At 50.7% G+C, this 14282-nt stretch overlaps 1 protein-coding gene and 1 long non-coding RNA gene across 4 annotated transcripts in view; one reads left to right on the forward strand and one right to left on the reverse strand.

Annotated features, from left to right (window-relative positions):
* The window catches only part of TMEM266 (transmembrane protein 266), a 124111-nt gene that overhangs the window by 58577 nt on the left and 51252 nt on the right, over positions 1–14282 (forward strand). For all 3 annotated transcript variants that reach the window (XM_061394713.1, XM_061394714.1, XM_061394715.1), the window contains one exon: positions 224–412. In XM_061394713.1, coding sequence (XP_061250697.1) covers positions 224–412 — 189 coding nt within the window. The remainder of the gene's footprint in view (positions 1–223; positions 413–14282) is intronic.
* LOC133234333 (uncharacterized) lies at positions 3202–8555 on the reverse strand. The gene is made up of 4 exons (XR_009732111.1): positions 7021–8555; positions 5494–5672; positions 3637–3817; positions 3202–3430 (listed from the first exon to the last, which is right to left on the reverse strand). It is a non-coding gene; the product is annotated as an uncharacterized LOC133234333 (long non-coding RNA).

A 14282-nucleotide genomic window follows, 5' to 3' on the forward strand; every position in this document is an offset into this window, starting at 1 on the left:
CTCATGTTTTCAGATGTGAGCACGCTTCTGCTTTTTCCCAGCTGGTGAGGGAGATGGCACGGGTGGTGGGATGGCCAGTGGGGAGGAACGGAACCTCACCCTCCGTTGCCCTCCTCCAGCACAGCAGTGATCCCATGCCTACTCCCTCGTCTCCTTGGGGAACGGAAACGTCGTTTTGTTCTTGGGGGATGACTCTGTCCTGTTGCCGTCCGCCCCCACTCAGGCCTGCCACAGAAAGAGGACTTTCCGAAGTTGAGATCATCTCCCAACAAGTAGACGAAGAAACCAAGAGCATTGCTCCCGTGCAGCTGGTGAACTTTGCCTATCGCGACTTGCCGCTGGCTGCTGTTGACCTCTCCACAGCGGGCTCACAGCTCCTGTCAAATCTAGACGAAGATTACCAAAGAGAAGGGTAGGTGTGGGACTGCTGAGTAGCTAAGAAGTCTGTCACATAAACTCCCCGGGTTTCCATGGGTACCTCCAGGGAGGCAGCTGGAGATGAGAGATGCTAGATAGTCAAGAGACCAGAAGTTCACATCAGGCCACATGGGCCCTTCTCCTCAGATGTGGTTTCCCCCGAAAAAGGCCATGGGCACAGCAAACATCAGTTGCTGGTGGACAACTCGTAAGTGAATATTTGCTTGGAACTCAGGGCATTACACTATTTAAAGGCTGTTAAACACCCTAAGGGCCCATACAACTCCCAATCTAAGAATTGGAAACCCACAGGATAAGTGAGTCACCCAGGGGGTCAGAGCCCATAAGGAATGGATTTAGACTGAACTTTCCTTATATCGGGCTTCCCACGTGGCTCAGTGGTAAAGAATCAGCCTGCCAAGCAGGAAACACAGGTTCAATCCCTGGGTTGGAGAGATGCCCCGGAGAAGGAAATGGCAACCCACTCTGGTATTCTTGTTTGGGAAATCCCATGGACAGAGGAGCCTGGCGGGCTACAGTTCATAGGATCACAAGAGTTGGACACAACTTAGCAGCTAAACAGTCCTCTCACCAGGGACGGGATCAGGAAGAAAGCATTCTCTGGGCAGGAACCTGCGAAGGGCAGAAGGGAATTTAGCAGCATTCAGCCAGGAGCTTTGCAGCCCTTAGCCACTTCTTTTCTGGTGGCCTCTGATACAGGGAGTGGCCCCTGCCTACTTTTAATTAGGCTGGTCAATCAGATTGGACACCTGTGTTCAATCTGGGCAGGGGAGACACAGCAGTAACACCCTCAGTTTACATGGGGGAAGCTAAAGGCCAGGAACAGGTCCTGGGGTCACAGTGGGGTCCAACTTTCCCCTGTACCACCCTGTGGCTCTTAGATACAGACTTTTAAAAGGTGGCCCTGAGCTCGGGAGCCAGTTGTGGGCTATTCTCCTTCCCTGGGTGCCGCCGGTAAATATTTTGGAACACGCCGACTGCTTTGAATATAAAAACGAAGTAAGGGTTGCCAGGTTATTTTAGAAGCAAATGAGAAGCCTTAGCTACAGTTAAATTTGCAGAGCTTGGATTCCCTGCGCGTATTTACGAAGGGGCTCCCGGCCTTCGCGAGGTAAATTGCCTAATAATTGTGAAACCATACACCTTGTGCAAAAACTTCACCCCAGTGGCTTTCTCTGAAAATATAATTTTCTCCAAGGACTGTGCTTAGAGTCAGCAGGACACTGAAAACGGATAGGCAAACGGGTTGGAAATAATTCGGGGATGCCTCGCGGACGGCGGCACCATCCTCCCGGGCACTGGCTGCACGCTCTGACCACAGGGTCTTCTCCGAGTCTCCAGGTCCTCGCCTCCGCCAGTGACATTGGCGGGCGAGCCTTCCCTGAGCACCCGGTTTCCGAGTCACTGCCCCCTGGCGGTCAAAATTGATATACAACCTGGTATCCTTCCTCCGCTGTTCTCATGGACTAATTTCCCACCTCACCTGCGCCAGCGTTAGGTTCTTTTCAAGTTTCTGAAGGCAAGAAGAGGGAAGGATTCTCGAGGGTTCTGGTTCTGGACCACGTCCACAGTCTTCAGCCTGTGGGCACATGCACTGCAGTGGTCCAGGCCATGGGGCACCATTCCTTAGCTTGAATTGGAGAAGGCAGTGTCCCCGCTTTGTCATTCCATTTACTTCTGAATCAGGCTCCTGCAAGGTTTCTTCTGAGCAGGGAGAATACAAATAGGATGCCTGCAAGTCAAAGAGGCTCTCGATTTGATTTGACTCTCCAGGTGCGCCCTGGAACTCGGCTTCTGTTGAGTAAATAGGAAGCAGCCTGGCAGAAGGGATTTGCTTCGCGGCTGGAGTTCTCCTCGGGGGGTTTCGTTGGCAGCCAGAGGGCTTCCTGGAGGAAGGAAGAGCAGGTACAGGACACCAGCCAGGGCACGGGGAAGCAAAACCAAAGCACACTGTGAGGGGGGCAGAAACCTCTCCTCACAAGCTTCTTCTTGGCTCTTGCTGCATTTCCTGGGGTTTTCCCAAATTTTCCAACCTGGCCTTTTCTGAAACGATGCAAAACAACATGATTTCTAGGTCTTTGAAAAGCTGTTCTGTAAGTCTTGTCAAATACACCTCTTCCTAGTAAGTGAACTGATATATATATATATATATATATATATATATATATAGGAATGAATCTTTTCAGTAGGAAGTGATGGGACCTCAGAGTCCCCAGCAAGGGGGTGCCCAGTGACCCAGCCACCTTGCCATTCACTTCTTTTGAGCTCAGTGGTATTTCAGTGCTTTTAAGTTCCCCAGAATCTGAGAATGTTAGAGCTGGGGGTGGGGGGAATCTTAGGACATATGTATTCTAAATATTGTAACAGGATGCCAGAGTCCAGGGAGTGGAAGGAACTTGTCCAAGGTCACACAGTGACTGATACAAGGCAAGATAGAACCTTGGCTCCTGATCCAGGCTGGCACTACAGGCTTCTGTTTGTCACCTGTCCCTTTACAAAATCACATTGTAACTGTTGTTAGCGTACATTGCACACGTGATACCACTGCTCGGCTATACTGTCAAAAGTGTACAGTCACTGAAATGTGGGTAAATCCCTAGGCAAAGATGGAAAAGATTCATCTCTGTCAGGCCCCTTGACTTTCCAAACAGACCTTTGTCCTTCTCACGTATCTGCCTCATGGAGCTTAAACTGCAGAGCCCTCTTTGTCTTAAACTGCAGCTCTCTCTGTCCACCCTCTTTGCTTCTATACCCAGACTGCTTGGGGCTCAGGTGCGAAAGTCAGACACCTGGGCAGATCGGCACTGTCTTAGTTTGGTGGGGGTGCCATAACAAAGGACCACAGACCGGACAGCTGAAACACAGATATTTATTTTTTCACAGTCCTGGTACTGGGAAGTCCAAGATCCAGGGTCAGTGGCAGGTGGGGGCTCTCTCTTTGGGTTGCAGACAGCTGCTTTTTCTCTGTGCTCTCAAATGGCCAATCCTTGTTCTGTATGAGTGGAGAGAGTGAGCTCCAGTCTCTTCCTCTTCTTATAAGGGCACTAATCCGATCATGGGGGCCCCACCCTGACCTCATCTAAACCTAAGTGCCTCCCAGAAGCCCCACCTCCAAATACAGTCCCAACCTGCAGTGCTGGGGGGCTGGCCAGTGCTTAGTGGGGGAATTGGGGGGTGGGGTGGGGGAGAAGGACTCACTCGGTCTGTAACAGCATTTCCCCAGGCTCATGGTCTGCAGCCTCAGCTTGTTTCTCAGTTTTGCCTGACAGTCCTCTGTTGTCCTGGTAAGCTTTCACTCCTGGTCCCCAGATGGCCATTTCAGACTGCTCCCATTTCCCCCAAGCTGTCCCTTGCCCCCAGAAGATGACCTCATCTCCTCCTTCCCTCAGGAAATAGAAACGGTCACAGATGAACAGCATCCCACCCGCTCTGTCCCTCGCATCCTCCCTTCTAGGGCCCACCTTAGCTCTGAGTGCTGATTTCCCTCCCCTCACGCCTTTTCATGAACTTTGCTGCCTCAGTTACAACCTCACTCTGACTCATCACACATTCAGGTCTCTCACATCCTCCCCCGACTCCACGTCCCATTTGCTGCTTCCATCTCCGTCTTCCTGTTTGCAGCCAAACTTCTTAAAAGCTTCATCTACACTCACCATGCTCCCTCTGCTCCCTCCCATTCATTCCTTAGTCTCCTGCAGTCCAGCTTCAGCCCTATCTGCATGGAAACTCTCCTCAAGATCATCAACAGCCTCCATGATACTAGGATCTTTTCGTTGTCCTCTGTCCAGCATTTGAAACTGTCAGCCGCGCCCCCATCTTGAAACACCATTTCCTGCTGCTCTATCACACTCTACAGATTTTCTTCCTACCCCTTAAAATTTGTTCTTTCTCTGCTTGGTCCTTGAATGTTGGGGTTCTTCATTTTCTGTCTTTGGCCATTTTAACTCTACTAATTCTATCCACTGGGTAAGTGCAGCAACCCCCATGACTGAAATTAACGTTCTTCAGCTTGTAGCTTTCAAAGCCATGTCTCCAACGCAGTTATCTTCCTTTCTCTCTCCCTCCCTCTCTCTCTCTCTCTCAAAAAATCCTGGCTCACATACAATTATTTCCTGGACATCTTCACAGGATCCCAGATACATGTAGAATCCTAACAAGTGTCTGTGGAATTATCTGTTCTTCTATCTCTGAGTGGACTGCATATTTGAGAAATGTTCTAGTTTCCACCCAAATCATTGCTTTAAATAGTTTTTTTGGTGGAAGCACTTAAATCCAGCCTGAGGAACCATTACCTACCCAGTCAGGACTTCTGGCCATCTCAAACCCAACAGGACCCAAAACTGAACTGTGTTCTCCCAAAAAAGAATTCTGTCTGGCCCCAGTCGGTGGATCTAGACCTACCTGGCCATCTTCCCCAACCCGTCACCAGAGTGAGTCACATGTGCATTTGACTGCTTTACAATGGCCCTCAGCCTCCTTCCTGCCTCGACAGGAGCCAGCGGTTTCCAAGACACCTGGGCTCCATGAAGCCAGTCAGCCAGGCACAGTCGCCATTGGAGCTGGGTCCTTCTTCCTCCTGCTCTGGCTCCCTCTCCATTCCACTGCCACCAACAGTGTACATGGTGGGAATGCTCGTGCCCGGTTCAGGAGCTTCAGAAACCAGAAGGCCACAGTATACCCAAGCAGGGTAGGGATGAAAAGCCTCCCCCCATGCCCAGACTCTTTACCAAGCTATCTGTGAGCCCAGACCACTCTGGTCCTATTTGCTTCTGGCTTTGGCTTCTCTTCACCCAGGTCTCCAATTCAATCCAAGGGGCTGCACTGGCACACCATGCCAACTACACCACCACCTCCACCACCATCATCATCCTTGCCCTCCCTGCGTCTTCCCCTAGCCATGCACTTCCTCCTTCGATTGTGCTAAAACACAGATCTGTGTGTGCGTGTCTGCAGATGTGAACAGACACTTAGAGGAGAGGGAGGGGAACAGAGGAGCTGCCTGAGCATGTTCTGAACCCCAGCTGAGCTGCCACAATGCACCCACTCCATAAGTACCTGGAGCCAGGGCAGCTTTGTGGTTGGTCCAGACCCTCACCAATAGTGACAAGGACCAGATTCCTTCCGTCTGTCTGCTCTGCCATCAGCAGTGTTGGCTTCATCCTGATGCTGTAAGGTTCCCCTTATTTTGTGAGAGAGCTGCCATGGTTATCTGGCCACATCATCTTCATACATATCTGGCAAGAGAAAGAATGGCTACCCATCATTCTCTTTCAAGAGCAACAAAGAACTTTCCCAGAATTATTTAGCTGCTCTCTCCTCATGTCTCATTGGCTAGAATTGGGTCACATGGTCAGGGATATGGGAATCCACAGCCCAATCAGGGCCACCCCTTGAACTGTGTCATTTCCTGAAACACACTGATGTTACCCAATGGGCGTCTAAGGAACCCAAGCCTTCATTCATAGCTTTTGATCCAGAATGAGACTTTCCTTTTTCCTTTATAGTCATTGTTGGATTTGGAAAAGATCTAGAAACATGTCTGCCTTCTCAGACTGTTTCTTCAGTAACTTGCTTGACTTGATTATTTCACTTGGAGGCAGTCTGACTTGTGTCCACAATCCCAGTGTTTCCCTTTGTGTCTCCATGTAACCGGAGCCCGGTCTGGCCTGCTTCCCTTTGGAACATCACCCCATTAAACAGTGGGAACGTGAGATACAGAGCTGCTTCTCAGTGAGCCAACTGTCCACCTTTAGAAGAGGGACACCGGGTTTGCAGGTGTCTAACTCATGGCACAGACTGGGAGTTCTACCTTTTCTTAACCAACTTCACTACCTTGAAGGCCTGGTTGGTTTGCAGGGTCTGGGTTAGCTAGACAGGAGGTTAGCTTCACAGAAGACAGAAAATTCAGAGAAGCCCAGAGTCTCCACCCTCAGGAGGTGCAGACCCCATAGGAAAAGTGATGGTGGCAACGTATGTGGGAGGAAGGCAGTGAAAGCAAGGGCTGTCACCCCCTTTTATAGAGGAGACTCTGTGGCCATACAGAGAGATAGTGCTCCCCTTCTTTTGGTGAAAAGCAAGTGCAGGGAGAGTCATGGGAGAGTAGGCAGGATCGTCTTTGTCAAAATACCAAAACAAAGCAAGAAATGAAAAACATTCAGCCTTTTGTAATTATTTGTATTTTGGTGTTCTACAAGGTCTGACTTGGTTGGTCAGGGCCAGACCTCCAGATGGGAGAAGCTTGGAGGAAGGTTGGGAAGACAGAAAGGGACACTGCTTGGAAATGATGCTAATGGCACATTTCTGAAATAACTGCAACCTCACAGTCAGAGGAGGAAAACCTAATATTTTTGAGATGTCAGGTTAGGAAGAGAAGACAGGGCCAATATAGCAACATCTTTAAATAACGACTGAAATAATTTTAGATATGCCAGCAAACAAAGGCTGGAGGCACAGAGGGAGGATGAGAGGCACCCTCTGAGCCATGACCCCAGATTCCCTTCTCTCTCCCCATACTCTGCAGTCCAAGGACCACCCCCTCCAGAAAGTCTTCTGTCCCCCACCCCACCCAGGCCAGGGTCTCACCTGCGTGCACCATAGCCCTTGACCTACTTCTGTCTCAGCACTTGTGACACTGAGTTCTGCTCTACTCTCCAGCCTCCCTCTGGTACTGGATCAAGTGCTCCCTCAGGGCAGGGATCGGATCCTTTGAGCCTTGGAGCACAGAGCAGTGTTGATTAAATAAAGGAATGACCTGAGTGAGTAAATGGATGGATGAGACTGTGTTAAAGATAAAATTAGAAGAGAAGGGGAAGCCCAGTTTTATTTGGGGAGAGGTGTAGGCTAGTCCAAGACCTATGTGGGGTCCAAGAAGAATCACAGGAAGGGACCAGGATTCTCACGCTTCAGAACTCAAGGCCATGGTCTGTGACTGGCCCACCTCTGAGCATCCTAGCTAATTCCACAGCCCCTCCACAAAATCATTCTAAGAGAAATGAATCAGACTTGCCTCAGAAGCTTGCCCACTTGAGCTAGTATACTCTTGGCATCCTTTTAGAAAAAGAAACAGTTTGGGGGGTTCTGGGTTAAAAGGCAACTCTGTCTGTGCCATGACCTTGCAAATTCAAAGTCCAAAAGTTCTGTATCACTTGGCTTGTAAAGCTTGAGTCATCATTTTTCTCTTAAGGAAGGAAAAAAGTTAAGAGTTTCCTTAATCCATTTTCTCAATGCCAGTGAGATTTGTCTATAATAAAACTCCGTCCCTTCCTTTGACACACTAGCTGTCCCTGGACCCAAGCTGACCTTGTGACCCATGACTCTCTATTTTTAGTAGGCTCAGGCTTCCATGAGGGTTCTTGATGCCCCAAAGTGGGAATAGAGGTTTAATTCAGATCAAAAAGTATTTTCTTGAAAGAACAGTTAGCCTGTTTCCTGTAGTCCAAGAACTGCAAAGATTTTATACTTTTTAAGAAGGTGGTAAGTTCGCTGATATTCAGTTCAGTTCAGTTCAGTCGCTCAGTCATGTCCAACTCGTTGTGACTCCATGAATCACAGCACACCAGGCCTCCCTGTCCATCACCAACTCCAGGAGTTCACTCAAACTCATGTCCATCGAGTCGGTGATGCCATCCAGCCATCTCATCCTCTGTCATCCACTTCTCCTCCTGCCCTCAATCCCTCCCAGCATCAGAGTCTTTTCCAATGAGTCAGCTCTTTGCATGAGGTGGCTAAAGTATTGGAGTTTCAGCCTCAGCATCAGTCCTTCCAGTGAACACCCAGGACTGATCTCCTTTAGAATGGACTGGTTGGATCTCCTTGCAGTCCAAGGGACTCTCAAGAGTCTTCTCCAAAACCACAGTTCAAAAGCATCAATTCTTCAGCACTCAGCTTTCTTCACAGTCCAACTGTCACATCCATACGTGACTACTGGAAAAACCATAGCCTTGACTAGACGGACCTTTGTTGGCAAAGTAATGTCTCTGCTTTTCAGTATGCTATCTAGGTTGGTCATAAGTTTCCTTCCAAGGAGTAAGCGTCTTTTAATTTCATGGCTGCAATCACCGATATTTCTCAGCAAAATAAACCTCTTTTCCCCACCTGAGTAGGGGCAGGGTGTATCGCCGCTGGAGACCACCAGGTGGCGGCAGAGTGCCTCTGACCATCTTTGCCGGGTGCGGGTGATCTGGGGGTGGGGGGCGGGGTGAGGACATAAACCCAAGTCCAGGTCCCCAAGGAAAGTGAGCTGAATTTATGGGCTTGTGGAGGTGAGGGGAGGCAGTCATCTGTGGAGGCACCCTAGATCTGAACCTCGGCCAAAGAGAAGAGGGAGCTGGCTGACCCAGGATTTGCCAAGCCACAGCTCAGAACCACAGAGAGCTGGACAGAGAGGTGGGGATGGAGTGCTTGAAAATCGTAGCCCATTTGTTAACCCCCTGGGTAGGAAGCTGACCTCATCCAGGCAGCCCTGCCCACAAAGCTTGGCACAAAGAAGACTCTTGGACTTTTGGCCAGTTCCTGAATTAAGGACTCAGGAGGTGAGAGAGTCTTGTGGCCACTTGTTCCAGCAGCACCCCACTCTCTCCCCTGAGTAGGCTTGAACCCATGGAAGCCCTTCAGAGGTGTGTGGACAATGCCCCAAGCCCCCCAAGTAGCAGGTCAATGGTGTGTGTTGGTCATTGTGTTCCCAGACGGAGGTTGACGGCTTGTCAAGTGGGGTAACAGCTCCTGGGCTGGGCTCTTGCCACCGCTCCCTGCTATCTTTCCCAGAGCTGGCATTTCCCAGGGTGCAAGATATCTGAGATTCTGGAGTGAGCACATGTCAGACTCCTGTGACCCCAGCTGCACACCGCCCTCCACCCCCCAGGGGCTGGGGCTAACCTTTAGCTCTGATTGCAGCACTTAAGCTGCTCTAATGGGAGCTTCAGTTTCTTCAGTTCCCCCAAGGGCTGAGTCACCTCTCACCTCTCACCTCCAACCTGAGAGTCCCCGTGACCACAGCGTGTAGTGTGCTTCCATTTCTGAGTGTGTGTGCTCTGCTTGCCTCCTGCGATTGTGTACAGGAACGAAGGGACTTGACAGTGCTTTGCCTGCTGTTCTGCTTCTCCCTGTGAGAGTAAGAAAGAGGCACAAGTGTGTCCCTGTGGCTGTTGGACTGATGGTTCTCCTGAGAGGATGGTTGTCTTTGAATGAGTTCTTCATGTGTAAGCTCATTTCCCTCGTCTGCTTTCTCCTCTCCCTTTATATGTTCAGCTTTTCAGGGTAGTCTAGGACTAAGAGCTCATTGCAGAGTCAGAATTAACTTATAAGGCTGCAGATTCCATATAGATGAATGCCCTGAGTGCCCTCATGTGCTGAGCACCCAGTATAGTGCCTGGCACCTAGCGGGCATGTAATAAACTATGTACAGGATGGAATGGATGTGGAAACTACCCACATTTAGATGATTAATCACTTTTATAATGTCCACGCATCTCAATCATAATAAATATGAATGGTGTAGTAAGCATTACATTGTAGATTTTACATGTTATTTTTAATATTTTAGTATAACACTCCTGCAATAAAACAGCATTTCCCATTTGGAAGCTTAGGAAACTAAGGCTCAAAGATAACACTCAGAGTTCAGGCAGTGGTGGTGTTAGTACCAAAACCTAGACAGATGGAAAAGTCTGACTGTCCCCACTGTTTGTCAACAGAAGGAAAAAAAAAATTGAAGGAATTGTCGTCCAAAACTACTAGACAAGTTAACATTTGTAAAGTCCTCAGAGTGGCATATGTACATAGTAAATGCCTTATAAGTGTTTGTTAAATCAATACAAATAAAACCCAGGGCAATGCCAGAAATTGGATTTTAAGTCAGCTTCGTGGCTTTCTCTGACAGTAATTTAATCCCCTGGGGTGAATACAGTAAAGAAAAGTGGGGCCACTAGATCTGCTGATGAAACCGCCACCAAGTCTGGGGCACCCAAGCCACTGGCGTCCAGCAACACAGAATTAGAGTATCTCAGGGCCTGGGGGGCAGGGGCGGATCTCAGACTGCGCAGTCCCTGGCTTTAAACTTGGATCCCAGGTGTCCTTAGAAGACCTAGTAGTGAGATTCGAGGGGTCCATGCGCCCCTTGGAATGCTGTGCACACTGTTGTGGTTTGTGCATTGTTTGGGTGCAGTGCCGAGGTTTTTATGCCTCAGAGAGCTCTGCAGGCCAGAAGGTTCAGTGCTCTGGTCAAGCAGAGCCTCCCAAGGCAGGAGTTGAGGTAGGGTGGGGAGGCCCAGTGCCCCAGACTTCATTAAGGCCTCAACTTCAACCCCTTTCTTTGGGGACTTGAGGGATGAAAATCCCCACGCAGTAGGATATGCGGCCATCTGGTCTGGCCACTCACAGAGAAACAGGCTCTTCTGTGATCTTCCACCTCCTCCGGGGACACTGGGACTGTCCACAGCCTATGAGCACCTGTTCAGATAGCGTGGGGGTCTCCACAATCTCCATACTCTAGCCACTGCCTCTCCCCCATCGTGCATCCTCCCAGCTATACCAGCCTGGCAGCCATGCTGTGGATTGCCAGGGTGGGAGTAGCCAGACTCCCCAGGAGCAAACACAGCTCCTGCTGTCCTGGCAGCGCACAGCTCTGCTCTGCCTTTCAGAACGGGGCTGTTTCGGTGCCAGGCTTGGGAACACTGCCTGATGGAGCAGTGACCTGGAGCCGCCTCCTTCTGGGCCGCTCACGCGGCCTGACCTCCTATGAAGGTTCCATCAGAAACTTGCCAGAGTTCATTCTCACATTCTAAAAGTCATTCTCTCAAACTTTTATCAAGACACCTAAGTATATAAACAGAAGCAGTAAGGGCACTCACCTCCCCTCCCGCTCCAGGGTTTCTCTGAGGTCTCAGGAGTGACTGGTGGACCCTCACAGTAGGACACACGCCTGCCTGCCAGGAGATGCCATCTGCTTGTTGGTATTTACAGACTTTGGCAGCCCAAGCCGGCCTCCTGGAGCTGTCCCCTCGCTGTCACTGCACCAAGATAGGAAATTGAGAGACGCCTGCCCTCTGGTGGTGTTCCTGGGGATAACACCACCCTGAAAACCCACTCCAGGGCTTTGATGGACAGGACTGGATGCTCAAGAGATGGAGGAAAGTATCTTCTCTAATTAAAGAGTCAATGCTGATTTCCCTTTTGGCCCATGGAACTCCTTGAGTCATTATTTAATCATTCAGGGACATTATGAAGCTGGAAAGATTCTATTTTTCTGCTAAGACACAGTCTCCTAGGAATGTCTGAATCATTTGACTCTCAGAGGACATTTTATCAGCAGCTTGGGATTTCCAAACACTGGGGCAGCCAGGAAGTCTGCTGTTTCAGCCCAGCCTCCGTCATGGAGCTTTGGGGCCCACAGTCCTGCTCTTCATGGAGCTGGAAGCCCAGAGCTTGCTTGGACTCTGACTTCAGCCTTAGGTCTGGGGTAAGGAATCCCTCGATGCCCCCGAACACACACACTCAGCCTCAGTGAGAATCAGTGCTCCTTCTTGCTCCCCGGGGGGCCTGCCTTCTTCACCGTTTCCTCAGTGCTGGGTCCTGCGCCCCAGCCCTGGGGCTGGCTGGGGACCTGCTTGCCTTCACTGCCTCATCTCTTCTGCACCCCGTCTCCCCTGACCATGCCCTGCCCACCTCCTGAGCTGCCCAGTGCCTCTTGCTAAATCCACTACAGTGGTCGTCACCCAGATCACCCAGGATCTCATTGGCATGCACTCATTCCATGGGTATGGGGAGGCCCAAGAGTCTGCGTTTCTAACAAGCCCCAGGTGATGCTGCTGCTGCTGGTTCCCAGAGTCCACTGGGCATCAGAGACCAAAGACAGTGGTTCTCAAGTTCAGCTGCACTTTGTGAAAGTGTTAGTTGCTCAATTGTGTCTCACGCTTTTCGACCCCATGGACGGTAGCCCACCAGGCTCCTCTGTCCATGGGATTCTCCAGGCAAGAATACTGGAGTGGGTTGCCATTGCCTTCTCCAGGGGATCTTCCAAGGAGATCAAAAATTACTGAGGCCTGAGTCCCACCCTAGAGGTTGTGTTTTGAATGATACGGTGTGTGGCCCAGGCGCTGGGATGTTGTTAAGCTCTCTTAGTGGTCCTCAGACCAGCCAAGGTTGAGAACCATTGAGCTGGATGTGGACTGCAGCCTTCCTGCCCCAGGCAGCCGCTCCTCAGCAGCTACTGGATCCCTGGATGCTGTTCTTTCCTTGATGGGTGGTCTCCCTCCACCTGCTGCAGCTGCGTCCACCCGCACGTGTATTGCCCTGGGCTTCACATAGAGCATGTGTGAATCGCACTTCTTGAACTTGTGCAAAAAGAGGGGTTGCAGGAAGTCACCTCCACATGGACGTGGTTGAGGGATGGTAGCTGAAGGCAGAGCAGGGCCAGGGGGACCCCTGGGCTGGTGTGGAAGTGGAAGCGCAGGACTCAGGCAGTCTTGGGCTCTGTTTGCAACTGCCCTGGGTTCTTTGGGGCTTCCCAAGGCGGCTCAGAAGGTAAAGAACCCACCTGCAGTGCAGGAGACCCGGGTTCAATCCCTGGGTTGGGAAGATCCCCTGAAGAAGGGAATGGCAACCCACTCCAGTACTCTTGCCTGGAGAATTTCTTGGACAGAGGAACCTGGTGAGCTATACAGTCCATGGGGTCGCAGAGTCGGACATAACTGAGTGACTAACACTTTCACGTGGGGTTCTTTAGGAACTGCATCGGTTGCCCCAAGGGCTGTGGGAACGCCTGCAGCATCTGCCCCAGGTGGGTTAAGTAAACTGCCCCCAGCCTAAAGGGGGAGCCCCACCTCTCCCACCCCCAGCCCAGCTCCCAGATCCTGCCCTTCTGGTATTTACTCTGCCAGAGATTCCTTGGGAGTCCAATACAATTTTACCACAAACAGTCCCTGTTTCCTGTACGTCGCCACCGCGCCCTCAGATCTGCACAGCCTCACTCCCTCCAGCTCTTGCTTACAGTGGCACTTTCTGGGTGAGGCCTACCCTGACCACCTAGTTTGAAATGCCACCCTTCATGCCCCTCTTTTCTTCCACAGAACCCACCACCTTGTCGCACACCATCTAATTTCCTAACCTGTTTTAATGAATTAATTCCGTTTATTTACGTTTCGGCTGCACTGGGTCTTCGTTGCTGCACACAGGCTTTCTCTTGCGGTGGCGAGCGGGAGCTAGTCTCTAGTTCTGGGCCCGGGCTTGTCACTGTGGAGGCTTCTCTCGTTGCCGAGTGCGGGCTCTAGAGCACAGGCTCAGTAGTTGTGGCACAGGGGTTTAGTTGCTCTGCAGCATGTGGGATCCCCCCGGGCCAGGGATCAAACCTGTGTCCCCTGCATTGGCAGGTGGATTCTTAACCACTGGACCACTGGGGAAATTCCTAATTTCCTAGTTCGTTACATTTATGGTCTGCCTCTCACCCACGGAAGGGCAGCCTGAGAGCCGCTGCCTGTCTGGGTCACAGTGCCTGCCTAGGGTAGGACACCCAGGGTGTCCGGCACGCACTTGACTTCTAGATCTTTCCCAGCCTGGTTTCTGAGTCCTGGCATCTAAGGGATGCCATGGTGTCAGGGCCAGGCCCGCACTGCCAGCTTCAAACTACAGCACTGACCGCTTCCCAGTGACCAAACCCAGGTCTGCTTAGGAAGTTTTTCCAATCACACAAAAAAATAAAAAGCAACATCTTAACATTTGAAACAGCAACATAAAATGACTTTTCCCTCCCATGGAGACAGCTCAAGCTTGGAGTCTCCTTTTTAGAGGGAAAGACTGCTACTTGAAGAAGTACCAGAGCTACTTCTCAGGGTAGAAGGCTCGGGCTCTGA

The sequence above is a fragment of the Bos javanicus genome, chromosome 21, assembly GCF_032452875.1.
Source record: "Bos javanicus breed banteng chromosome 21, ARS-OSU_banteng_1.0, whole genome shotgun sequence".
Classification (NCBI taxonomy): domain Eukaryota; kingdom Metazoa; phylum Chordata; class Mammalia; order Artiodactyla; family Bovidae; genus Bos; species Bos javanicus.